This window comes from Onychostruthus taczanowskii, unplaced genomic scaffold (genome assembly GCF_017590055.1).
Source record: "Onychostruthus taczanowskii isolate IOZ18803 unplaced genomic scaffold, ASM1759005v1 scaffold25, whole genome shotgun sequence".
Classification (NCBI taxonomy): domain Eukaryota; kingdom Metazoa; phylum Chordata; class Aves; order Passeriformes; family Passeridae; genus Onychostruthus; species Onychostruthus taczanowskii.
The window spans coordinates 10,825,579-10,852,846 of record NW_024499796.1 but is presented as its reverse complement, the minus strand read 5'-3'; the positions used below and the strand labels follow the sequence as shown (position 1 = coordinate 10,852,846).

General features: G+C 51.5%; 1 protein-coding gene across 2 annotated transcripts in view; it reads right to left on the bottom strand.

Moving 5' to 3' along the window:
- LMX1B (LIM homeobox transcription factor 1 beta) overlaps positions 1-23,471 on the bottom strand; it is an 84,984-nt gene extending 61,513 nt beyond the window's left edge. For both annotated transcript variants that reach the window (XM_041406807.1, XM_041406808.1), the window contains exons 1-2: positions 23,333-23,471; positions 22,820-23,006 (exon numbers count right to left, since the gene is read on the bottom strand). In XM_041406807.1, the coding sequence (XP_041262741.1) occupies positions 22,820-23,006; positions 23,333-23,471 (326 nt within the window). The remainder of the gene's footprint in view (positions 1-22,819; positions 23,007-23,332) is intronic.
- Between the last annotated feature and the right edge of the window lie 3,797 nt (positions 23,472-27,268).

Sequence of the window (27,268 nt, the reverse complement as noted above, 5' to 3'; positions counted from 1 at the left end):
GGGCCCTGGCCCGGAGTGCTGTCCCCGAGCCCTGTCCCCATGCTCTGTCCCTGAGCTCTGTCCCTGAGCTCCGTCCCGGGGCCCTGTCCCCAAGCCCTGTCCTCGAGCCCTGTCCCCAAGCTCTGCCCCCGAGTGCTATCCTCGAGCCCTGTCCCCAAGCTCTGCCCCCGAGTGCTATCCCTGAGCCCTGTCCCCAAGCCCTGTCCCCATGCTCTGTCCCCGAGCTCTGTCCCCAAGCTCTGTCCCCAAGCCCTGTCCCCAAACCCTGTCCCCGAGCCCTGCAGGCTGGCACAGGGCATGTGCCCAGCCCAGCACACCTGTGCCCAGAGCACGCTGCCTCTGGAACCAACCTGCCATCTTTGGATCCGTGCTGATCTGGGCCAGACTGCTCACCGCCACCAAAACCCGTTTCTATTCATTTAAAACTATAACACATCTTAATTATAGCTATTAAAGCTACTCTATATTTATACTTAATAACAGCACCTTTACTGGGGGTTTGAGAGTTCACACTCATCTGACAGCCCTGTTCTGGAGCTAGATGGAGTTGCAAAAACTTTGCACTAATTTCACTTTACATCAAAGTATTATAGACTTACACTACTGCCAGACAAAAATTTATATGTAAAAATGGGAAAATACAAACCCAACCTCTAAAAATCCCACCATAACACAATCTGAATTCAAATTCCTGGCACAAAATATATTTTTTAGAAATCCTTACATTTTAAAGCAAGAATCCATTCCAGCCCACGTGACTCTCACTGGCAGCCAGCTTAGCACTGCTCCCTACTGTCAGTCCCAAACCCAACAGGAATTTACAGCCTTTCTTCCACTCAGCATTGTCACCGAGCAAATTGCCGAAAATGAACTGTGTTCCTCACCACAATTACTCTGTCTCTCTTTTGCACATTTTCCATGTTCTAACCCTAATGTTTGTACTCTGGTCATTATCCACCATAAGCCACTGCACCCTGCATCCACGTGATGCTTTTGACAACCTCTATTCCCAACTATTCCAGCATTACTAAATGCACATTGTGAGATTAATTTTGAAGAATAAACAACAGTTTATTTGTTTTGCTTTTCACAAACACATGTACAAGTAAAGCTTAATGGCCAGCCCACTTCAGAAACAGGATGCAAAAGCATATTGAAAACAACTGCTTTAAAATAAAAAGCCAAGGGAAATGTTTTCCCCGTTCCCCATTCACAGGACACGGGGAGTGCTGCCCTAACATTCCTCAGCAAGGGAGTCAGGATCATGGCCCTGCCTCTGGCCACTTGCTTCCTTGTGGTGCAAGTCTGTGACTTGTCTGGAGGAGCAGAGATGGCAAGAAAAAGAGAGAAAACTGTACCCAAGGTGACACAGAACAGCCAAATCCTCACATCTGCCTGCCGAGCCTCGGTGACACAGAGGATGCACACGGATTCACTCCAAGGGGAGATTCAATTAGTTCCCACCTCTTGGTCCAGCAACTGGCTAAATGCAGCTTCATCCTGTGCCTACCTCAGCTCTGTGCATCACCAACAGGACAGTGTACCCTTTGGGCAGGGAACATGGCATCAACGTTTCCTTTTTTATTTTCCCCTCTGCAGCACTGCAATTTGGGTGTTTCAGTGCGTTCCAGCCCCTGTTCCCTACCCAGTCATCTTGTCAGGAATGCTAGCAGAGCTAAAACACAAGGCAGCACTGATCCTGAGCCGTGACTGACCCCAACTTGATAGTCCCATTTTTTTCACGGAGGATTAATTCATAAAAGATTCCACAGCTCCACCTAAAGCTCCTTCCTCTCCGAATTTCCTCATGATGCAACCCATTGAAGTTTCAGGATGGCCTTTATTACAGCATATGCCGAGGCTTCAAATGTAAAGCAACGTTTTGAAAAGGCAGCATCTGTCTGCAGGCAGGAAACCCCTTTTGTTGCCATATTGAACTCTTGCACATAGAGAGGGATGCAGTGCAAGCACTAAACTCTTGATCTTCTCTCGAAAGTCTCTACTTTCACTTATCAGCCTGACATCTCACAGTGGGGCCACCTGAGCTGGCTCCAGGGCTCGCAGACTGGAACCAGACCTCCGAGGGATGGAGGTGGCCAGCTCCCTGGGACCCTCCAGCACAGTTCAAAGTGACATGTTTCAAACAGCCCTCTCCTCCGTACCCCATGGCCTTCAAAGCACAAACAGCTTTATTGCCTGGAGCAGGGTGAGGATCCGCCGGGGCTGTGTGGCAGTCGCTGAGCCAGGACGAGAGCAGCTCGGCAGGGACCTCTGCATCCTGTGCTCCCAGGGCTGTGTGTAAACCAGTTTAAAGCCACTCTGCTCTTTGATTCCTGACATCCTATTTCTGCCAGATCGCTGCACTTCTCTGTCAGAGCTCACACACAAAGGATTTTAAGCAGAAATACAGTAAACCCTCTTTTTTTTTTTTTTAATTGAATAAATAGATAAATAAAAAAAAGCTTCCCAGCAATTGGACTCTGAAGTTCAAGACGAAACTTCTCTGAAGTAGAAAATGAGTTAACACATAATTAGGGGTTTTCCCAAAGAGACTGAATAATTTATGGAAAGTTACTGACATGTTCCTGACATGTTTGGTCCAGTTACACCTTTGCACAGTATTAGGCTGTGACATCACAGCACCAAAAGACAGTGTTTTCAAAAAAAATTAGTTATTGTCAAGCAAACAGAGCAGAAGCTACAGAAACTGCAAAACCTAGCCCGTTTTCCTAAATCACTATTTTATAAGAGGAAAAGGAAAACATTCCTGGCTGTGTGCAATGTGTGCAGAAGTCACAGGATCCCACTTGTAACAACTTTCCTTCCTTGTCACAGCTCAAATTAATGGCACTTGGGAGGCAGTGAGCAGAACTGGAGTGCTCTGCCCAGCTCCTCCAGCAATTTCTTACACAAACTGTTCCTAGAGCAGAGACCTACTCACCACTGGCAGAAAAGTCCCTCTGTACCCAAACAGACAAATTTTCCAATACTGATAAATGGATTAACAGACCTGATATTTTGCAGAGACCTGCAAGAAAACAACTGTCCTCAGACAATGTGAGGGTGCAGCTCTGTGTGAAGACACAGACACTGTTTATCTAATGGCTGGAAAGTTTACAAGAAAACAGCAAACTTCGTGCTGTGGTTGTTGAACTGAAGTAGTACTTTACTAGAACCAGGTTTTTTCGGTAATTTTGCGGTTGTAACAACTATTTTCTTTACATACTGCTATAGAAAAGGGACTCTTTTTAACTTAATTGAAGACACTATCAAGAATAAATATACTGGGGCTTTTAATAAAAACAGTATGAGGGGAACATTCAAAGCTAAATAATCAGAAGCAATTTGTGTTCATGAGCAGAATGATGTGTCATTTTTTTTCCTTGCAATGCTCTGTACTGGATCAGTTTTGAGACTGTGGCAAACTTTAAACCTATCTTAAAATAATGAACAGCAGTGAGGGTTGAAGATAGTTTGAAAAATACACTGGAAAGAGAAAACATATGCCACAGAGTGTGGTGCAAAAGTCATATTTCATGCATGACTTTAGAGAATGTTAATAAGGATTAGAACCATACTTCAGCAGAATAACAATCAGTCAGAGAAGTGTAATTAATTTTTCTTTAGATCTCTGTTAGACAAAAATACAGGAGAGATAGTAAAGTTGCCTATAGATTTTGATCCAGCGAAGAAATACAGCCCTTAAATACTTGTTGCAATTGTACACTGTAACTGCAGTGCAGTACATGACTCATTTGCTTTATAGTTGTTGATTTTATAATATTATGAATCCAAAAATATTTTAAAATTCAATTTTTTTTTTTGCTTTGGCCAATAAATATGATTAAGATAATACATCCAAAAACATATGTACGCTGTGTATGCGAGACATATGGAAAGCAGATGTGTTCTTCATTTACATATGACCTAAAAAAATCAGCTGATTACCAGAGATGGTACTTTGTGGAGCTGTTTTGGAGGCAGAAGCATTGTTGCTAGCTCAGCACCATTTTAAAGTAGGCAGCTTGCTTCTTTTGTGCCTGAAACCCCAAAGTCAATGCAGCAGATTGCATCCCTGGAACAGTGATCATTTGGCTTCACACAGAACAGCCCAGAAATGGAAAACCAAGGCCATTTGTTTCTAAACACGATTGTTATTGAAAACCTCTTTTTAAAATCTTAAGTGCATGTTCCAGCATATGCTTACAAAACTCCAGCTATGCCTGTAACAACGCTCCTTCAACCATAATGACAATAAAGGCCACGCTCGGATTCCATCGAAAGCCAATGCTGAATGCCAAAGTCAAAAGGCAAAACTGCGTCTGTCCCACTGCTGGGGAGCCACACTGAGGTGGCAGCCACCTCCTCAAAATCACAAAGTAAATTTTATCACCATCACAGACCGTGGACGTGGCTTTTTAATTAAACCCCCTGTGACAGAATTTCTCTGGGAGTGAAGTTCTGGTTTCATTTTTTTAGCTATAGAGAGTAAGAAAACAGTAACTTACCATCAGATAGAAAAGGCCCCAAAAAACTTGGCTCTCAATAGCAAACACAACCAAGAAGGCATGTTCCCATTCCAGTTAGCATTAGAAGGCAAGGCTGGGCTGCAAAGGGGAGCACTAGAAGCAGTTCCTACATTTTTTTAAAGCAAAACATTATCGAGTCCTTTCCTCAGCAGAGGTTCCAGTGGCAGGGGAGGCTGCTGGAGCAATGAGACAGCTTTCCCAAAGCTCAGGCTAATTGAACACACCACTGATAAATAAACACACATTTTTTTCAGGCAGGCAATTGTCACAGTTAGGAAATTCTCACTCTTCTGCCAGGCTCCAGCTTGGCAGTGTCCACGGGAGCTGTTCCAGCCAGAGTCGCCTTCGCAGCAGCGCCAAGATGCAAAGCTGCTGCTGCCCAGCCCTGCCTGCTGAGGGGCTGGGCAGGCTCAGGGGCCCCACAGCTCTGGCTGACCTCACCATCCCCTTCTCCATCCTTTCACCATCCTTTCACCATCTCCTTTTCCATCCCCTTCAGCATCCCTTCACCATCCCCTTCACCATCCCTTCACCATCCCTTCACCGTCCCCTTCACCATCCCCTTCACCACCCCCTTCATCATCCCTTCACCATCCCCTTCACCATCCCCTTCTCCATCCCCTTCACCATCCCCTTCACCATCTCTTCACCATCCCCTTCACCATCCCTTCACCATCCCCTTCACCATCCCCTTCTCCATCCCTTCACCATCCCCTTCACCATCCCTTCTCCATCCCCTTCTCCATCCCCTTCACCATCCCCTTCACCATCCCTTCTCCATCCCCTTCTCCATCCCCTTCTCCATCCCCTTCTCCATCCCCTTCTCCATCCCCTTCTCCATCCCCTTCACCATCCCCTCCCACACTGGGTGCAGGGCACACCCTCCTCCCAGCAAGGCAAATGTCAGGAGGACCTTGAAGAGCCTCTGCACTCCCCCAGCCAACAGGCAGTTGGCTTTTTTTTTTTAAACAACCAACCAAACACCCAGTATTTTAAATCCTGTATCCTATTTTCTCACTGCAGATGTATTTCGAGATTTGGTGCTGCAGCACGGGATGGGGCTTTCCTCCATGGAACCAGCAGAAGGTGCCCACTGTCACTTCCAGCTGTGTTGGGACTGACTGGTGAGAACGTGAGGTGCTGACACCCATGCCTACCTTGGTGCTCACTGAGACCCCTGCCTGGGAATGAAGCCATCCTCAAGGCCCAAGGGGCTCTGGTACCTCAGCCCTGCATGGAGCTTGGGTCTGGACGTGGTCTCTGACCAGAGAGACTCCAGCACGCACCCAGGCACGGCAGGACTGGTGCCTGCTGTTTCTCACCTATTAAGCACCAGACCAGAATCAGGCTCCACAGTCTACGCTGCTCTCCTGGTGCTTGAACAAGCATTCAGGACATAATTCTGGCCTTTTCACAACCCTGGGTGTCAGACTCACACGCTCTTTGGCCCAGCAGTGATGCTGAAGGATGCTTTGCCCTGGAGGCAGTGCAGGTTCAAATCCCTGGTCCCAGAGCTCCTGCCACAGCGTGGGTGCTGCCTCACCGGTTCTTCTCCACTCCTCCAAGGGCAGGAGCCCCAAGATCAACATGGGCAGAGCCAACATGGCCAGTGGTCGGTGCCTAGATGTTTAGCAGACCTACTGCTGAGCCAGGATCCTGAATCTCCTCCTTCTCCTCCTCCATCAGTATTTTTCTTTCCTCGTTCCAGAACCTGCCCTCCTTGCAGGAAATCTCAGTCAGGAAAGACAATGGGACAGGCCCTTGCTCTTCTGGCTCACCTCCTCTCAGCCAGGAGCCCTCCCTGGGCCTCTGTCAGGGCTGGCAGCAGGCACAGCCCAGCCCCACCACCAGTGCTCTGGGTGCCCCTGCCACCACCCAAGCAGAGCAGTAATTTCCCTCACTTCCCAGAGGGAAATTAAAACCCCACCCTGCTCTTTAGAATTACCTAGTGCAAAAAGCACCAAGATTCTTCCATGACAGAACCCTAAGAATGCAATCCTGTGAGATGTGATAGCATTATACCAAGGAAAAAGGGCTGCAGAGAAGACCCCAGCCCAGAGGCTGTTAGGGGCATTTTCTCATCATCCTAAGAGACCTCATGATCGGAAACATCTGCATTGTCTTACACTGGTCATCAAGACCCACTGTCCCTCTGAACTCCAAATGTTTCCCTTCTCTGCTGCTTGATGCCTCCCTGGGTCACAGGACCTGGCTCACAAATCATTTCAGCCTTCAGAGGGGGCTGAGAGTAAGGCAGGGAGTCTCTGAAATTCAATCCCCAAAGGGTCCTTTTTGTTGGGCTTTTTTTTTTTTTTTTTTTTTGGTCCAAACAAACGTTATTTTTCTTTCAATGAGAATGCTGTAGCACCAAGTACTGCTAATGCAGGAACAGCAGTGCAAAATCACTGTGGGTGGATGTTTTTTCCCTGTTTACTGATCCTCTTGCTCAGAGAAGGACAGGACACGTCAAGGAAAGCAAGAGGAGCTGTTCTGTGTAGCGTCAGGGCACACAGTGAGGCTTGGCTCCCTCTGGAAGATGCAGAACATGCTTTTATTTCCTACACCTTTCTGCAACAGATGTGTTCAGTGTTAGGCAGCACATCCCAAACTGGCACCACAGCTGGCCGAGCTCTGAGGAGAGTGGTAAACAGCCCTCAAATCCAAACCTGGGATACCAACAGCATCTCAGGTGCTTTCTGAAGCCCCCTTCTCTGACATACACACAGCTTCATGCTACATCACTTCTGCTTGCATTTAACACTTTGTGTCTGTTAAACACTCCGGGGTTTCAGCAAGGCTTCTGCCAATGTTTTGATTCCCCTTAGGGTTTTACTGAACCCTCTCCCCAAGCTCACCCTGACATCACACAGTCGGCTCAATTCACCTACCAGTTAACTGACCTGAGAAGTTTACAGACATTTATGGAGAGTGCCAGCCTCGCAGATTTCCAGGGCACAGAAGGCTCTGTTCAGCAGAGCACCTCCAGCCCTGTCCGTGCAGCGGGGCCACGGCAAACCGACACCAGACCGCACTCCCAAGATCCCAGCAGAGCTGCCTGCTCAAAGCAAACATGCTCTGCTGCAGGAAAGCCGCAGCCTTGCAGGTTCCTTTGCGTGCTGCTTTTTAAAAATAAGAGTCTGTGTGTGCTCCCTTTCACACTTCACGCTGGCAGCTGCTGGTGCTTACAGTGGAAAAACAAACAGAGGCAAAGCAGCGGCGAATGCTCCGCACTCCCCAGACATGGGAACGCTCCCATCCCGGCTCCCGGGCAGCCTGGTCCTAAGGAGACACGGGAAGAAATTGTGTGTCACAGGGAAAAGAGTGCCTGGGACAGGCCCCAGCCTGCAGGAACCCCGGCAGGTCGCTCTGCAAAGGACTTTGATATCTGCTGGAGCAAAGGGCCACAGGAGAGGAAGCATCTGCCCGGGATGGGATGTGAGCACCCACCGGGGAGCACGAGGTGGCCAGGAGCCGGGGCGGGGGACAGGGAGGAGAAAGGGGAATTCCTAAAGGATGATTTCTTATAACATTTAATTAGCACTGACTTCTTACATCTAAAATTGCTTTTAAAATGTGCATAGAGATGAAAAATACAGAGGAGCTGGACACGCCTTCTCAAATGAGGACTGGTGAGTATTGCTGACAGAACCAGCTTGCAGCAGACGAGGTGGAGGAAGTTTGATGCAGTTTCTCTGCCAGTGGTGCCAGGCTGGATGAAAAGAAAAATTTCTTAAAACTTTCCCGTTCCATTGCTTTTGATTGCAGCTTGAAAAAGTACTTCATGCAAGGAAAGAAGTAATTAATTGGACTATGCCCCAGAATGAAGCATTCTTTCAAAATTTCCCAGACTTCTCTTTCAAGAATTACAGCAACCAGTATAAACCTCACAAATCCACTGAGGAGGCAACTCTTCAAATACCTGTGGTTTCCCACATTTTCCAAGGAAAACAAAAAGATTTATAGTTTCTCATGTTAAATCTGAGGGGCTAAACTTTGAAAGATGTACTTGCCCACCTGCTGCACATGTATTAGTTCTAGCTGAAAAGAAGTCAATAAAAATGGAGAAAGAAGAATTTGCAGAGCTGGTTAAGGTAATAAGATTTGTTTCAGAGCATCTGATCTTTAGACTAACAGACTTCCAAACAGTTGGACAAGTAAATAAAGCACCACAGGGAACCGCTATTTGCAATAGGTTACCGCAGGGATACGCACAAAGGAATTCCTACAACTAAGAAAGAGCTGGAGCTATGAAACTTATAATACCAGCACTGGGATCGATTGCTGACTTCTACAACATTGATCCTATGCTTCTGAAAAGATAGGGGGTTTAGTTCCACTTACTCTTTTGCCTGGGTGCAAAGTTTGAAGAAGCTCAGTGAGACATTTCACTACACGATCTTACAACACAAAAGGAAGTACTTCCTTTAAAGGTCTTATGTTCTTCAGAGAAATAAACCCAGAATATAAACAAAATCAGACAGGCTGTAAATCACCCTCCCCTCTCTCTGGGCTTCTCCTGCCCGGCAGGCACAGCTTCCCCTGGCAGCAGGGCAGTGCTGGGCAGGACACGCCAGCGCCGGGCCGGGAGCGCGGCACAGCCGCGAACAAAGCGGCCCATGTCCCATGTCCTTCCAGCACCAAGGGGGTGGAGGTGACACTCTTGTAAGATGCCATCTGATCAGAACTCCTTTTCTGTGCCTGACATGAATAAGGGGATTAGGACGGAGAGTTTCCGTGAGCTCACTCTATCGGACAAAAGGCCCCGAGGTTTAGTGTCACACTGCCTGATAAAAGTACAGGAGGCTGTCAATCATGGGCTCCTAGGTACTTGTGTCGGTGACATAATCTTATTAGAAGATAAACCAGCAAAATCCTTTTCATGATGAAACGTTACATTTAATTGCTCCTTGGCTTTTCTGCTTTTTCTCTTACTCATTTGTCCATTTAACTTTCTTGATGTTTGCTATTACAAGAATATAGCAGCATGTGGATGCCAGCCATCCCCACCGCAGCCACGCTTCAAATACAGGAACAACCAAGGGTGCTGGGGGATGGCAGTTCTGGCCAGGAACAGCACCACTTGTGATGGTTTAAAGGGAAGGTCAAAAGACTTACTGAATTAATTAGCACAAGTGCTCATGCACAGGGATAAAGTTAAATGTTTTGTCACTTGATTTAATACCAAAGAAAGCTGACAAAAAGAATAAAACACGGTAAAGCTCAGTCTCTGTACAACAAAAGGACTTTTAACATCCTCTTACGGGAGCAAATCCATATTAGCCTCAGTGATGTGACTGTTTCATTTTCAGATTGCTTCTTTTCAGTTTCACAAACAGGCAGCTGATGCTGACAGCATGAATCACCTGAGGATGAATCAGGAGAAACTCCACGGAGCCAGGAGGGACAGGTCAGGAGCATTGGTGTCAGCACGCCTGCGTGCCCCCCGCAGCCTCTGGACCCCCGTGCTGCGCTGAGAGCAGCCAGGAGCAGCTCAGGGTCAGCCTGCACCACACAGGCCAGGGTGGCCAGAGGAGCCCTGGCAGCACGGCGCTGCCCGAGGAGGGCTTGGGAGGACACCCACAAAGTCTGCACAGGACTCACTTCTCAGGGACAGGAGAACAGGAGAGGACAGGACAAACCTTGAAGGCTGGGGCAGAGGAGGAGGAGGCCACCCTGCCACTGTCCCTGGCCACAGCAGCTGGGTCTCCTGCGTGGCTGTGCAGCCTGCACACGTGAATCTGCCCTGGACAACAGGCAGGAGCCAAGGGATGTGAAGCTCCACCTGAAGGTGAGAAGAGCTTCCTTTCTGCACAGGTCACCCCGCACTGGAACAGGCTGTGCAGGCAGAGCGTGGGGTCTCCCTACTGAGGATATTCCAGAGCTGTCTGGATGCAGCCCTGTGCCACGTGCTCTGGGATGCCCCTGCTCGAGCGGGGAGGCTGGAGCAGCTGGCCCACCATGGTCCCTGCCTGCCTTTCCCATCCTGTGACTCTGTGAACAGCCAAACCCCTGCCAGTACAGCTCCCTGTGCCCCACACTGCCCCAGAAAATGCCCCTGGGAGGTGAGTGAGCACCTACACACAGCCTGGGCACCTGAAGGCGCCCAGCTCTTCAACCGGTTGTGTGTGCAACTTTGCCTTGGAAATTGCACTCGAGGAGATTGAGTAAATTAGCCGGCTACTACATGTGGGAGCACAGCCCAAGCCAGAAGCTTTGATTCTCAAAATATAGATTTTTAAAGCATCACATAATGGTTACAATTAATACACAACAAACATATTCTCAGCAAACAACTAGTGCCATTTAGTGCTATGGAGTTCCACTAAAATAAACTTTAGACAAAGCACCTGAGTGTCCATGTTATCCAAACGATTTAGCTCCACAAATGTGAAATGTTCAAAGAAAAATTGAATTCCATTCATTTTATACATACTGTTCTTTATTTTATCCAAGTGCCTGTTGAACTGAAAACAAACTAGCACTGGGATCTGAACTGCTTTGAGAAATTAAATGTGTAACTCTCTCCCACAATTCAGATGATTACAAAGGAAATAAGTCCTCCGGAGTTCTAGAAAACCACATTTTCATTTAAGGACTAACAAAAAAATATCTGACAAATGCTTTAATACTTTGCTTGTTTAGTGAAAGTTCAGATGAAAAATCGTATGAGAAGGATCAGAGTGGCTGATGGCAGAACAAAACCAGCTAAAAAATGTGACTTCACATTGGTTAAATCAGTGGTAGTTGATGATTTAGTGAAGAGACAATTGTTGCCTTACTGCGGTACTGGTCACATGTCACTGGCATTCCACAAACACTCTGCCAGCAGAAATCCAACTCCAAAAGCTTTTGGCAGGGCAATTTCAAAACAGTGCAACATATTATAAGTTAATTATCTCTCTTACTATTTTCTCCCAAAACAACAGTTTCTATACTACAGATATTTACAAAATCCTTTGTTACATTTTTGAACATTTAATCACATTTCATACCTGTCAGTTCTATGTTTGACTCTAGAGACTCCCATTAGTACACCCAAAAGCCTATCAAAAATATTTGCATGCAGGTTATTTGCTCGGCACCCAAACTCCTCTGACGTTTTTTCTGAAATCAACAGGAGATGGAGAACAAGTCCAGCCCCTCTCAGCCCCTATCCTGGTCACCCCCATTTCAAGGCTGCAGGGTGATCCATGGACTCAAACTCCTAAAAATGAGTGTTTCAAAGGTTTTGAAGCAGCAGTGAGGGGAGAACGATGGGTGAGCTCAGTACAGAAATTTATTTTTACTGATTGAACTTAAGCAAATCCAAGGAACAATTAGGAAGTGCTGTCAACTAAAGCCTGAAATCTAAGCAAGTCGCCATTCAAAGCACAGTAGGCCCTTATAAACAGTTAATCCACGCAGCTGCAGTAGTTAAAGCAAACACACTGCCCTTCACTGCGCCATCAATTACACCTTCCCAGAAAAAATTACACAAACTTTGTAGGATTTTTCAGAGAGAAGATGGATTCTTTTGGAGACTTGAGGTCAAGGCTGGACTGTTTAAAGTATATTATTAACAAATAAACATTTATTGCAAAAAAACCCTATAGGCCTTTGGGGAGGAAAATAGTGTTATTTTTGGCATCAAATGACACAAGCCATTTATGACATGAATGGCTATCACCAACAGACTGATGAAATGGCAAATGTCTCCCACTTAACTTCCCTTGGCTTCCTGAATAAACTTTTTCAAACACTTTTTTCCTTCTGAAATGGCAATAAACTCCATGTAATTTTGGTTTTCTCTCTGTTATAGCTATTTCAAGATCTGTAGGTGGAAAGGGTTGAAGGTACTTCCAGATGGAAGACGAAGACTCCCCAAAGACTGGTAAGGTGATGAAAATCAGATTGTTGGGGTCCGGGGCTGTGGATTGCCCTTGTTTGTGTGTATTCCTGCCCGAGTGACAATGTCCAATTAGCTTTTGGATGGTTGGGTGAAAAACCTGAGGTTTAGTTGTGGCATCCAACAAACGGAACATTACAAAATTGAATGTATCCACTACACACTCAGACAAACCCCTGCCAAAGCAAGGGCTGATTTTTTAAAGAAAAAAGCCACAAATGGGACAGCCCTCAATTACTCAGGACAAGCAGTGTTCAAGGGACAAGAATGAAGCCAAGACAGTGCACTTGCCTCGGGCCTGTGCTCCAGCCTTTCTGCAGGACACATCGGCCGAGCGAGCTGCTGCTGGCACTGCGCCCAGGGCCCCGGGCCAGCTGTGCAGAGCAGTGGGAGCACACAGCACCCACGCTGGCTTTGCCACGAAGGTGCTGCAGCTGCCAGCACTGCATCCCCAGCCCTCCTGTCCCCTCTTGCTGCTGCTTCCCTCTGTGGGGAACAGCAGCAGGACGGGAAGGACGCCGCGCTGGGCAAGACCGCGCTGCCTGCAATTGCTCTGGAATCCCTGGGGATTCTCCCACGTGAAATTAATGCAGGCGCCATTAGGGCTAATTTATTCTACACTCACAAAACCGTGCTGGGAACCAGCCCCAGCGTGGGCTGCAGGCGAGGTGAGGTCGAGGGAGCTGGGGGAGCTGGGCACCCCGAGAGCCGGCTCCCTGCAGCTCAGGATGCCCCAGGAGCTCAGCAACCCCGCCAAGGCCACGCGTGCCCCTGCAGCCCCAGTGCAAGACACGAACGAAGGCTGCTGCTGAAACACAAGCTCTGCTTGCTCCATGGAACTTTCTTCCACAGCAGCTCCGGCCAGGAGCAGCCAGGGCGCAGCGGGGATCCCGGGTAGTAGGATCCGCCTGCTCCTCCGTTACCAAAGGAGATGTCAGTGCTATTAACACTTTCTGCTCCCAGCAGCTTAATCACTTGTTTGTTGCAGCTCCAAGGAGTGAGCCTGGCAGGTTCAAACGAACAATGCCATGCAGAAATAGCATTGCTGCAAGATTACACTGCCATTTCTTCCCTCAAATTGTTTTACTCCATTTGTATTTTTGCACTGTTTGCACACTTAACAATACCCAGCCTCACTGCCGGTGCTAACGTTCCTGTAGGATCCCTCCACACTTCCCATATCAACTCCAGTGCAAGTGGGACCTGACCCCACAGGGTCAAACCCATAGGGGAAACTTTTCTTATTGCCAGATGAAGCCCGTGCCAAGATCCAGCTGTGAAGACAACTCATGATGTTAAACTGCAGCTTCTGCTTAGGGTGGGTGAGAGCTTAGGCCTGTGAAAAGCCACATGCCCAAAGCTGCAGGGAGAGCTGATGGAGCCCTCAGGGACACGGCTGCCAGGCAAGCTGACCCTGCACGGCACGGCAAGCTGCTGCACGCCAGGGCCTCACTGGCACTGCTGGGATCTGCTGGCTCAGGCCCCTGCCCGGGGCCTGTCGAGTGGCAGTGCCAGCCCGCAGTGCAGAGACTGTCCCCAGGGCTGGGGAAGGCACTGCCAGCCCCGGACCCGCCGCACACGGCGCATCGAGGAGATGGCAGGGCTGACTCGAGCCTGCGCCTACACACAGACGTTCACAGAGCAGGTATTTAGTCTGCAATCCATGATTACTAACAGTGGGCTGGAGGAGGGGGAGGATCAGCTCTTCCTCTCCTGCAAAGTCAGGAGTGCTGGAAGATCTGCATAGGTAACTGCATGGCCCCATGGCAGCCAGGCAGGGACACCAGCTTGCTGCCCCGTGCCAGCTGCCATCCAGCCAGCACAGCCCGTGGCTTTGGAGCCTTGTGAGCTGCCAGCCCCACCACCACAGCTCCAAATCCCGAGCACGCCGTTCTGCCAGGATCTCACGGGTGAGATACCCCTGTTCCGGGCTCGGTGTTCGAGGAGAACTTGGCCTTTCTCAGTAATGGGCTGTGCAGGTACGGTGCCACCCCCAAGGGTCAGTCCCACAGAGCTGCCAGAGCTCGGCCCCAGCTCCTGCCCAGCTCCTCTGCTGGGGACTGCAGAGCTGTGCCACTGTCCCTGTCCTAGCCTGCAACACACGTGCTCCCTCACTGACACACGAGGGATGCACCAGAGCCAGCCTCTAAGAGCAGTGGTGCTTCTCTCTATCAGAGTGACCCCCGGCTGTAACCAAAAATGCTTTAAAACTATATTCGTAGTTCAATTCAAGCTTGCTTGCTCCCTATCATAATACTAACATGATGAAAGTAACAACTGAAAAAAAAAAATTAAACAAAACAAAACTGATGTAGACAATTATTCTTTGTTTGGTTTTGTTTTGTTTTTGTCATCAGTGAATGGTGATTCAGGTTACACCAAGGAACAAGCATGTGAAAGTAAACTTCCTGACAGCTACCAGGAGGATTTGGTCCTCAGCATGTGCACATAAATCCCATCAGCTCTTACTGGGAGAGTGCACGTGCACTCTTGTACATTATAAATAAAACACTGATTGCAGTAAAATCAAGAGCCAAATTCCCTCCTTTGATGAGCGAGGATGGCTCTCACTGAAGCCAATAGGAATTGCCTGTTCACAAGTTCATGTCAATGTTTGCAGAGGAAAATTTTGTGCACATTAAAGAAAATATTATGTTTTGGAAGCAAAGAAATGACCTCCATAACAAGTGTTCCATTTGCCTGTTACAGGAGAATCAGAGCACAAACACCTAACGAGTCCTGAAGAAATGTGCTATACCTTATTTATGCTGATAACAAGGGCATTTAATCAATTTAAATGCTGCGTCTGTGAGGAAGATCACTGCAAAATTTCAAACCCAGGAAAATAACGAACTGAGATTAGTCTTATTAACGATCCCTTTAGTGTAACACAATCTCAGAAAAGTCTGCTTGTTCGCTGCCCACAGGCAAATAGTTTTGGAAAGGTAAAACGCCGTTTTGCCTGTGAGGGCGAGCGGTGAGCCACGCTCAGGTGGGCCGCGCCGGGCTGCGCTGCACTCGGAGCCCGCTGGCCTCAGCACTGCACCCTGCTCAGACTGCAGGCACTTTGGGGACTACAGGTATTTCATTTGAAGGGTTTTGCTTCAGACTGATCCGCGCGAGAGCCGTTCGGCGCAGGGCCTTGCTGTGCGTGAGGCCTGCTCAGCGCACCACGAGGGCCATGGCTGCACCCTCCTCGGGGCACGCGCTGGTCGTGGAAGAGGAGAAAACAGCCACCAGCTTTAACAACCAGAGCCTAGTGTGCGAAATGGCTGTTTGAGAGCGGCCTGCTGAGGCCCAGGAGCAGCAGCCTCGTCCTCCCGGCCTGCCGGGGCCGGGCCGGGGCTGGGCCTGGGCTCGGGGCTGCAGCCGCCGGCGTGCTGGGCACGGCCCTCGTGGTGCGGCCAGAGAAACTGCAGCCATGCCCGAGAGCAAGGCAAGGGCAAGGCCCTGCTGCTCCCAAGAAGTGCACGTCTAGCTAAAGCAAGTCCAGGAACGTAAAGTAAATGTAAGTTGATACGTAAAAATAATTTAAAAAAAAAAAAGGAAACAGTTGAGTATCTGTCTCAATTTTGTATTGAATTTAAAGAGGCTTCTAAAACCAATGAATCATTTGCCTGGACAAGGCACTGAAGATGCAGATCTATATTAGCATGCATGTTAGAAACACTAACACTGCATTTCAAACAAAAACTCAGGCTCATTTTACCTTATGAGTATTTTCATCTTTTTTCTCTTTTATACATTCTCCCCTCAGACTTAAAGTGTAGCTTGACTTTCACCATTTATTTTAAGTTAGATGTGAAGCTGTTAATGTTTTTTTTTTTTTACTTAGTTTCTAATGGAGAAAAGTGATGTCTCTTTCCCAAATGTAAACAGTGCTGTTAATGCTCCACTGCTGCAAAATGAGGTTATCTCCCCGTTGCATTTCATAAAATACCATAACTCAGAAAACACCTCTGCTTTCTAAATAAATTCTAATACTTTTTTATCAAAAAGATCAGTTTTCATCCACAGCTTTGGCTATACCAAACCACAACTACACAGTCCGCAAGGTGGATATTCAATAAAAACTTCCTGCCCACTTCATTTAGTTATTTCAATTCACCTGGAGAAAGAAAAATTCTGTTCCTAATTGTACCCATTTATCTTGAGACTCCTCCAGTCCCCTTGTGTGACTGCTGCACACTCAGCTGTTGGGGCTCACAACACATTGTTACTTATAACTAATCTTGTCCTTTGTTTCAAAACAAATGTGGAAATTTCATGTTCTGCAATGAACAAGAAATGTCATTTCATTATGAGTCAATCTTTGCCTTGTGAGTAATGTAATCATCCCAAATCATGCCAAAACCCCTTCCTACCACACCAAACCATCCCAGAGCCATACCTGGTTTGTTTACCTTTACTGGAGATTGCCGATCAAGTCACTTCACCCTTTTATTTATTTATTTGCTTGTTTTTTACCTCACTTGAGCATTAACATGACTTAACGTGTGGGCAAAAAAACCCAAAACTGTAGGCAAAGAGAAGAATTTTCCTGTTTTTTGTGAGCCTGTCCTTTGCCCTTGTACACCTTCTACAGAGGACGCAGCAACGGCCTTTCCCCATCCTGCTGGGGTGTGAAATCCACTGCCTTTCTCTGACTCTGCGTTTCACACAACCGGCTCCAGGCTGGCCCAAGCCGTGTAAAATCCTTTTCTAATTGTTCCCCGAGATGTTGCCGTCACATTTGCCCTCCGCACCGTCCCGTTCTCCGGGAGCCCCGCGGAGCTCCGGGCGGGCGGCAGCCACCCCGAGCGGCCAGCGAGCCCCTCTCCCGCCCCGAAACGGCCCCGCCGAGCCCCCCGGGGTGCGGGGGGTGCCCGCGGCCCCGGCGGCTCCCTTCCAGCCGGGAGGGCCCCACTCCTTCCTCGAGAGCCGCAAGATCCCGGCAGCTCAGTCCCCGCAGCCCCGCATCTCCTACAGCTCCCTCATCTCCTGCAGCCCCCTCAGCCTCCGCATCTCCCTCAGCTCCCGCATCTCCTGCAGCCCCGTCAGCTCCCGCATCTCCCGCAGCCCCCTCAGCTCCCGCAGCCCCGCATTGCCCTCAGCTCCCGCATCTCCTGCAGCCGCCGCAGCCCCCCCAGCTCCCGCATCTCCCTCAGCTCCCGCATCTCCTGCAGCCCCCTCAGCTCCCGCAGCCCCTCAGCCCCCGCAGCCCCCGCTGGCCTCCACACCGAGCGCAGGGGCTCAGCTCTCCTCTAACCAATCCCTTTATCTGCTGCACTCGCCATTCCTGAGGAAAGGCATATTAAACAAAATTGAATCAATTCCTGCTACAGCGAGAAAAAAAAGCAGATTTAGTCTAAATCCAAATTTTGTCTGAAATTAAAAAAAAATATAGAAATCACAGCTGCGTTAGGAAAAGCATACTCCATTTTCTCCCGAATATTTCTGCCCAGATATCTGACCAAAGGAAGCAGCCGCTGGCTAAATCTGCCCCCCCCCCACCACCACTTTCAGGTTCACCAGAGCGGTGAGCACTTTAGAAGGTACCAGGCTTTACAGGCTGCTCCAAAACGGAGGGAAGTGACAGGGGTGTGTATTTACCACTGAAACACACTAATAGCATCATTAGTTTAAAAAGAGACATTATAATCCAGCTGTTTCGTCATGATATATTATTGATAGATGGAAAGGGGATGTATGCCTTTGAACTACCTCAAAAATTTAGACCAAAAATAACAGCCTCAGTTTCTAAACAGAATGCAAAGTATTCCTGTTTGTTATAATAAGTGAAAATTTTTTTCAATGTATTTCACACCTATGATTTTTTTTTTTCTCTCTCAAGGTAGAAGTAAAGCATTATAAATTACACTCCTGTTAATTTAATTATATCGCCTATACGGCACAAAGGCCTTCCCTATCGTTTTCCGTCACGGATCAGCGCAAATCGCCTCTTTCCATTGCGATTATTTTGCCCAGCGTTACAGCGCTTGCAGCAGCAAAGCAAAATGTCTCCCCAAAGCCTGAAAGCATTCCTGCCCAGGTGCCCGGCAGCCCCGGCAGCCCCGGCAGCCCGGCCTCGGCCCGTGGCCGGCGCTGCCGCCCGCGGGGCCGGGGCCCGGCGGCCCGGGGGTCCCGGGGGTCCCGGCCCAGCACGGCCACTCCGCTGACGTCACGGCTGGAAAAACAGCCACATTTCCTCCGTGCTCCCGCGCTGGGACTGCTCCGAGGTGCCGCAAAAGTCTCACCGTACAGAGCATTTTTTTTTATGGGGCTGATGGGACCGGCGGTGCAGGGCCGGCGGGATTTTCAGAAAAAATGCCAGAGTAGTCCAGTGACTTGGAAAAGCATTTTTAGTGGATGACATAACTTTAATCATTACTCCATATCCTGGGCATGTGCTTAGGCTGCTCCTGCCTCTAAGTTTCACCTGGTTTCTGTCCCAGTGACCCGCACACAGGGAGCAGCGCAGGGCGAAGGCGGCCGGAGGGACCCCGATCCGCCCGGTTCTGCACCCGTGAGCCGAGCAGATCCCCCGTTACAAACGGAACAGGGGCACCGGGAACACACCAAATCCTGCCGTTAGCAGGCTGCTGCTGCCCACCGTGCACGCAGCAGAAGCCGGGAGCTGTGGTGCCTCGGCACCGGGCTCCCACCGCGTTCCGCAGCCCGTGCTCTGCGAGAAACAGCAGCCACAACACCCAGCGACGCTCACTGACCGCAGGCTTTTGTTGTATCTTGAACCTAAAACGCAACTGAACTGAGAAACATCAGCCTCGGCGCCACGCTCGCGTGAAAGCATTCCCAAAATCTGGAGAGGGCAAGGCTTCCCCGCAGCAGCGAGGCTTCGGGGTTCCTCTCCTCCCTTCCTGCCAGGGACGTGCTGCTCCGTGCTCGCTGCACAGCAAAACCAAGCCCAGCCACCGGCAGGAAAGGGCTCAAAGACGAGGAACAGAAATACATAGCAGCATCCAAAAGTGATGCTAAAACAATACCTGGCGCGCGAAAAAGAACAAAAGCCTGAATATTTCTCTTTCTCACCCTAAGCAAAACTTAGAATGCATTAATGAAAAATTACGACATAGCGACTGTGGGTGTTTGCTACCTGTCCCCTGAATAAAAACCTCTTTTAGAGCCTTTATTTCCAGAACTTCAACAGGAATACAGATCTTTCTATGCATTATATGCAGTGCTTAGGCATGCAATACGTATCCTGGAACAGTTATTTTTCATAACGTATCTTTTTTTACTATCAAGAACTGGGGCAAATCGCTATATAACACTGGGCAGTGAGAGAAAAACAAACCAGAAAGGCACAACCACAAAGAAAAAAAAAAAAAAAAAAAAAAAAAAAAAAAAAAAAAAAAAAAGAAAAAAAAAGAAATACACACATGGAAAATAAATGTATCATTTATAAATACTAATGCTTTGTAGTAGAAAGCACTGTTATGAGTGATACAATAAGTAAATTCATTTAAGAAAAGAACCAAAATACAACTACCACAAGCCTTCTATTTTGAAAAAAAAAAAACAACAAAAAAGCAAAAATCCATTAATTCTGAAGGTTTCAATTCTCAGAAAGAAAACTTCTTTAAAAAAAAAACCCAAAACAAAACAAAAAAACAAAAACCACAGTGTAAGGTTCCAAAAGTGCAGCAATTTGGCGAAGTTCTAATTAAAATCAAAGAGATTCTGCTTGACTGGGGCTTGTGAAAGCCAGCCTTCCCTGGTGCCACTGCTCTGGCTTGGTTTGTTTTTTTGTTTTGTTTTGGTTTTTTTTTTGTTTTTTTTTTTTTCCTTAAAAACCTTGCCATCAAATGCACCTGACCCTCAAAATCCTAAATTTTAGCAAAATAAGTACTTTGCATTAACTCAAAACATCAGTATGCTCTCATGCAAGTTGAATTCTTTCTTTAAAAAGAGACCAAAATACATGTCCAGCTTATCCCACTGACATACTGATGATATTTTTGTGATAAATTACATTTATCAGGCACCTCTGACTACTTCAAACTGGGCTTGGGCTACTAATCCACCTCCCCCAGGATTTGCTGTAACATTCCAAGCATAAAAGTATCTTCCCACAGCCAACATTTTTCTTAAAAAAAAAAAAAAAGCAAAAAGAAAAAGAAAAACTGTTTTTACCCTTCCCCCTAATGTGAAATGCCCTCATCCAAGGATGGGCAGCAATCATTCCTGACCCAGGGAAAGGTGTAAGGTCTGATATCTGACCCATCAGAAGCTTGCTTTCATTAGAAAGATGAGACACCATTTTCCCAAAGATATATACACAGCACTTGATTATAGTCCTGGGAGTTCTGGAGAAATCTGACCTTTTAAATTACATTACTACGTACAGAAAAATCTATTTAAGGCAAATTTCAGGAACTGAGATATTTAAGTAAACTTTATTCTCTCTCTCTCTCTTTTTTTTTTTTTTTTTAATTTTCCCCAGTTATTTGTAAATAGGACTCAGGATAACAAAAAGCATCTGATATTACTGATCCCTGTCCTGCTCCGTGCCGGTCCCATTCCATCTCACTAGCCCAAGGCATTCTCGCTGAGCACACAAGCATTTCCCATGCCGGTGTTGTGTCCTCTGCTGGAGCTGCCTCTCCCAGCTCGCTCACGGCTCCGCTCCCCACAATCCGACGGCCGAAGCTGCCCCTCCGCACAGCCCAGGGCCACTTGCACGGACACACGGCTATTTTTATCCTCTAGCTACCATAAACGAACATTTCTCCAGCCCTGAAAGGGCGCGCAATCCGTGTCAGCACAGTTTCACATGTTTGCTCTTCTGGGCTAATAAAACCTCAGAGAAAACAAATTTTGATTTACCGTGTCTCCCCTCCCCTTGCCGTGAGCCGCTGCCGCTGTCAGTCCTCGGGGGCACACACAGCAGGGCACCATGTCATGTCACACTAGGTGCTGGGATTCAACAAAGGCCAACATGTTGATATCTTTTTATTGCTCGGCAGCCTGGTTACCCCATTTTCCCCCTCTACAATTGGACACTTTTGGTAATACGGGAAGCTCTGAGGCAGCAACAATTCCGTTTTCAGTCAGAAAAGTATTTTTGTTTTTACAAAGCAATAGTCTCTGATCTTGCTTTTTAGGTCACTAAGTACAATTCTTTATTTTACAGAAACTATAGTTGGGAACTTAGAGAGTACATTTATTTGCAATTAATGTAAATATTTACATTGCCAAATAATGCTTTTTTAGGTAACCTAAAGACTATTCGACATTCTTTACTAATTAACAAAAATATCTAAGGCGTTGCTACCTACAGAAAAAGAAGTTTCACCGATCTACAACTGCAGCTACCACAGGGTGGTTTGTTTTGTGTAGAAACGAAAGGCAAAGCCTGTGGACGGGTTCCTTGAACGGGGCACGAGAAAACCCCAAAGGTGCCGCAGCCCCAGCCCCACAAGGGCGGGATGGCGGCAGCCCACGGGCAAGCCCTGAGTTATTCCCATGCACAGCGCCCGGGCTACGGAGGACTCTGGGAGCTAGCGAGGGCTGCAGCGTGAAATAACATGTTTTGTTGTAATTTCTAAACAGGGGGACATTTATCTGGGCCATTTATACAAGAGTTATAACCCTCACAATATTTATACTCAGCATGTCATGTTAGCATTTACTACCCGTTTCCATGGAGATGGATTTTCATGCTGTAGCTATGAAATGCACATTGTTGCCACTAAGCCACTTCAGGCCTTTCTGGATGCCTGCTGAATGCCTGACAAAAGTTGATGCAAACCAATAGTTGTTGTTCTTTGTTTGTTGCCAGACTTCTAGCAGAGCCATATTATGTCCTAGTGATTGAAATGCCCATGTTCGCCCCCCTCCCGGCACAAAAAGGATCCTCAATTTAGGTGACAAGCATGAAGTGGGCTTCTGCAGGGGAGGGCGGCCCGGCGCGGGGCCGGGCTCCGTCCCTGCGCGGGGCCGCGGCGCGGCGGGGGCCGCTCCCGACAGCGCCTGACATTTGGGGATAAAGCCGCAATAAGAGAGAGCGCGGGCAGCGGCGGGGCCGGGCCGCGGCCGAGCTCAGGCACCGGCCATCCCGCGGGCCGGGCCTCGGGCCTCTCGCAGCGGCTCCGGGGCAGCGGGCGGCGGTGGGACGGGACTCGCGGCGGGCACGAGAGTGCGGCGGGACGGGCACCGGGACCGGGCCGGGCCGCCCCATCGCCGTCCCCTCCGACGGCACCGCGCGGTACCGGAGCGCGGCGGGCCCGGGGCGGGAGGCAGCCCTGCCTGGGTCGGCCGCCGCGGCTCGGTGTCTTCGGTCCCGTTCGTGCCCGCCGCGCAGCCTACGCCGGGGTCCCCGCTCGCCGCCGCCGCCACCCGTAGCNCCGGGCCGGGCCGGGCCGGGCCGCCCCGGCGGGACCCCCGCCGCCCCCCGCGCCCTTACTGTTGGTAGTCCTGCTTGCAGTAGAGCTTGCGGTCCCGGAAGTAGCAGCTGGTGGTGAGCGCCTGCTGGCACGCAGCGCACTGTAGGCACTCCTCATGCCAGGAGGACTCGTTCACCCGCATCAGGAACCGGTCCGAGATGGGCCGCTGGCAGCCCTCGCAGACGGCCTGGTGCTGGCACTCCGACCCTGCAACGGCAGACGGCGGCGTCAGGCGCCGGCCCTGGCCCCACCTGGCCCCGCTCCCGGCCCCGACACAACCCGGCCCCGCTCCCCAGTCCCCGTCCCGGGCAGCGCGGTCCGCCCGGCCCAGCCGGCCCGTAACACCGAGCTCGACGGCCGCCGCCGGTCCCGCGCACCGCACATGCCGGCGAGCCAGTCCCGCGCCCCGCACGGCTCAGGGGCTGAGCGGCCACAGCGGGCATCAGAGCGGCCGGGCCCGCGGAGCGCAGCCCGGGCACCGAGCGGTGCGCGGGACCGCTTTCGGCGCAGTCGAGAAGCGAGCGGCAACTCACCCAGCAGCACTCCCAGCGTGGCCGGCCCCGAGCGCAGGGGGTGGTCTTCCATTTTAATGCCGTCCAGCATCTTGGCGCAGTCCGGTGGGCCCCGCGGGAAGCACCTCTCCAAGGACTCGGGACCCGTCGCGATGTCCATGAGCGGCGGCGAGAGGCGCTGCCGGGCGGCGGGGCCGGCTCAGCCCCGCGTCGGGCCGGGCGCGGGGACACTCTGCGGCCGGGAGGAAGGAGTCGCTTTTATTTTTATCTGGAAGACATGAGGAGCGTTTCCTGCCCGGGCTTCCAGAGACGGGGGGCAGAGGCAGGAGCCGGCGCCGCCGCCCATGGGGCCGCCCCGCTACACGGGCGCGCACATGCCGCGCACACGGCGCCGGGCAGCCGCGGTGTCACCTGCTCGCCGGCAGCGCCGGACCCACGCCCTGCTTGGCGCGGAGGGCCCTCCCGGGGCGGGCCGTGCCGGGCGGAGCGCGGGCGCGGCGGGCCGGGCGGGGCACGGGGCTCCCGGCGCTCCCAGCCCCTGAGCCGTGCGGCGGCCCGAGGAGCCGCGCCGTTTAGAGCAGGGGCCGCGGCGGAGGAACACACCCCCCGGCGCCTCACCCCTCCTCAAACTTGCTGACATTTGAACTCCATTGGTGCGCGGCGTATCGCTGCGCCGCGGTGATCCGTCTCCTCGACGTCAAATAGTGCCCTGGCCCCGCCGGGCCCCCGCGGCCCCTGAAGCGCGGCGGCGCCCGGGGCGGCCGGCTCCGTGCACCCCGGGGCGGCCGAGCGGCGCGGGCAGCGCGGGCCCGGGTCGCGCCCCCGCGGGCCGCGGAGGGGGACAGCGACCTCGGCTACCGAGGGTGGCGGATGAGCGGGGCCCCGGCCGCTCCGCTCCCCGCTCCGCGCCCCGCGCTGCTCCTGGCCCGACGGCGGCTCTTGGCTCCTGCCCTGGCCGGGGTAGGTAGCAGCGCGCGTCCGGCGCCGGGCCGCGGGCAGGTGGCGGCCGGACCGTCCCTCGGGGCCGGCGGGGACGCGGGTCTGTCCCGCGGACGGCAGCGGCGCGACCGGCCCCGGCGGCACGGGCAGCGGGGCCGCGCCGCGCACGCCCTTCCCAAGGGCGGCTGAACCGTCCCGGCGAGGCTGCGGCGGGGGAGCCCGGGCGGAGCAGCGGCCCGGGGGCTGCGGGGCTTGCGCGGCGGCGGAGCCCGTGCCCGCTCCCGGCAGCGCTGCCCGCTCGGGTTGCTCGCCGGCGCTCCGGAACGCGCGGGGCTCGGCGCGGTGCGGGACAGCCCGCGCTCCCCGCGCCGGGATTCCCTCTGAGGACAAAACCGACGGGAAAGCGATCCTGCGTGGAGCGCCCGACCCCGCGCTGCCGGCTCCCCTTGCGTGCTCGTTTTGTTCGTTCGTTCTTGTTTCTGTCTTTGTTTGCTTTTTTCCTCCCCCGATACCGTTAAAAATCTAAAAATGAGGAAATGAAAATCCAGGAAAGATTCTTTGCGGAGATTCTTAATGTGATCTGTGATATGCCACGACCCTGTCAAAAGAAGGAGTATATCTTGTAATGCTCCCAAAATATTGATACTTAATAAGCAGGACGAGTGTTAACTTGAATTACTTTATGCTTCTATTTTGTGGGTCTTAAGATAAAACTTATTTTTATGCCGTTTTCGCACGGAAAAATTATTTGAAAGAAATTCGTCACTGTGTTTGAGTAAATTATTTTGGAAAAGGTTTTCAGGAATAGAGCCTATTTGTTTTTGTTCTGGACGGTAGAAATCGGAAAATCTTTGTCGTTAATGCTGAAAAAATAATATATGATTATTTAATTCTGAGATCAAGATAAAGGCTGCTAAGATTTCACAGTTCAATCAGTGGCGCAAAAGCTGCTCGTGTACATTAATTTTTTATGTCCCCTTCCTATTTTCGCGTAAGGATTTGGAGTTCTCCATCACACAGGGCTTCCATCAAATTATCTTCTACAACTGCGTGGAAAATTAAAGCCCCTGTTTCCTCAGGAATTTTCATAAATTCTGGCTATAAAAGAAGGAGAGAAAAAAAACCAAAACCTCCTCAAAACCCAACGAAAAGGCAGCGCTGAGCAGCGGGACCGGGAAGCAGAGCGAAAGCCCCCAGCCCTGCACCCGCAGGAGTAATTCCAGCTTTGTTCGTGAGCTTTTACTCGCAAATATCGCACTAAAGGTTTGTTGCTTCTCTCCGTGTGTGTACACGAGCACTGCGCCGGGAAATTGTTATCCCCGCTCCTGCCCCGAGAACAATTCGATGAGGTGTTATATAGGTTTATATAATGCTTTTAACGAAAAACGAAATGCAATTAAAACACCCACGCGCAAAACCATCACAGAAATAAACCCTAACCAGACTAAGTAGCCCCACCTCCCCGCGGCTTCCTTCGAATTGTCCTTTTATTTGCAAGGCAAATCTCTTTGTTTTGAGTTAAATTTGAGAGTCGAACAAGAAAGCCGGTCCCAATCCTTCCCAAGCGAGGCAGGAGGAAGGAACCATCGGGATTGCTACCAACGGCCGAGCCCGCTGCACCGGCTCCCTCCCGGGCCGCGGGGACGCGCCGCCCCGTCCCGGCTCCCGGCCCGTCGGTCCCGCCGGTGCGCAGCACGCACCCGGCGCCGCGGGAGCGCGGTCGTGAGCGGGACAGAACCGCGCGGAGCCCGGGAGGGCCACGGCCGTCTCCGCACGAGGGAAGGCGGCGCCGGGCTTTCTCCGCCAAAGCGTGCGGGGCGGCGGATGCGCGGGCGCCCGTGCAGCCTGCCCGCGCACATTCCCGGCGGCCCGGACGCGTGCTTTCCCCAGCACCGACGGGCACCGCCCGCTCCCTGCTGAGGTGGGCACGACCAGCGGGGTGCAGGGTCGGTGCGGGCCGGCGGTGCGGCGGGCGCTGCCGGCGGGGCCGGGCCGGGCTGCGGGGCGAGCGGGGCCGGGGCGAACGGGGCCGGGGCGAGCGGGGCTCACCGCACCGGCTGCTGCAGCGCGGGACGGCGGCGCTTCCCACCCCCGGACGGGCGGACAGGCCTCCAGCCTAGCGGCGGCCCCGGCTCTGCGGCACCGCGGCAGCGGGGCGTGGGGGGAGGCCCTGGGCAGCGGCGTGCCGGCGGCTCACTGTGTCCTGTTTTTCTCCACCCACAGCCGGACCCTGCAACTCGCTCCCCTGCGGAGCCCCGGCCTTTCCCGCTGGCCAGCGGCCGACGCCGGTGCACAGAAAAACGCCGGTGGCGGGAGCGTTCGGGGAGCCGGGGCACCAGGCTGCCGGCACGGCGGACAGCTGCCTAGCCTCGGCACCGGCACGGAAACCGGCGGCCGCCCCTCGGGCTGCCTCGCTGCCGGTTGTCCACGGAGCTTCCCACCACAGGGCGCTCCCCAGCCTGGCTCTACAAGCCCGCAGCTCCGACCGAGCCCTCGACGGCGGCGCCCGCCTCTCCCCCGGCCGCCGACGTGCGGACAGTGCCAGGACCGGGCCGATTTGGCTCGGTAGCCCTAGCGGAACGGCCCTGGCCCGAGAGGAGCCGCCGCGGCGGCGGCGCACGACGGTGACTGATCCAGCCCTCGCTCCCCCCTCGGAAGGATGGATGTGAACGAGCTACTAAGTGTAGTTACTAATAACAATAACAATAAATTATCGGACTGTTGCTCAGTAATGCAAACAAATGTTCCGTGAACCACGCGGAGTCTCCCCGCGCCTCGCAGCAGCCCCACCGGGACCGGCCCGTCTGACGAGCGGCTGTTCCGCGGCCCAGGGAGACGACCCTGCTCGCCCGGCGGCCTCACGGAGCAGGTGACAGGGCCAGCGATCAGGGACGGGGCCAAGCAGGATGGCCGATAGGGGAGGTGGTGCCGGCGGTATCCGGCAGAATGCGGTCGGAGGCCGCGCCGCGTGAAAAGCGGCGCGCACGGAGCCGGTATTTTAATTAAGCAGGACCTCTT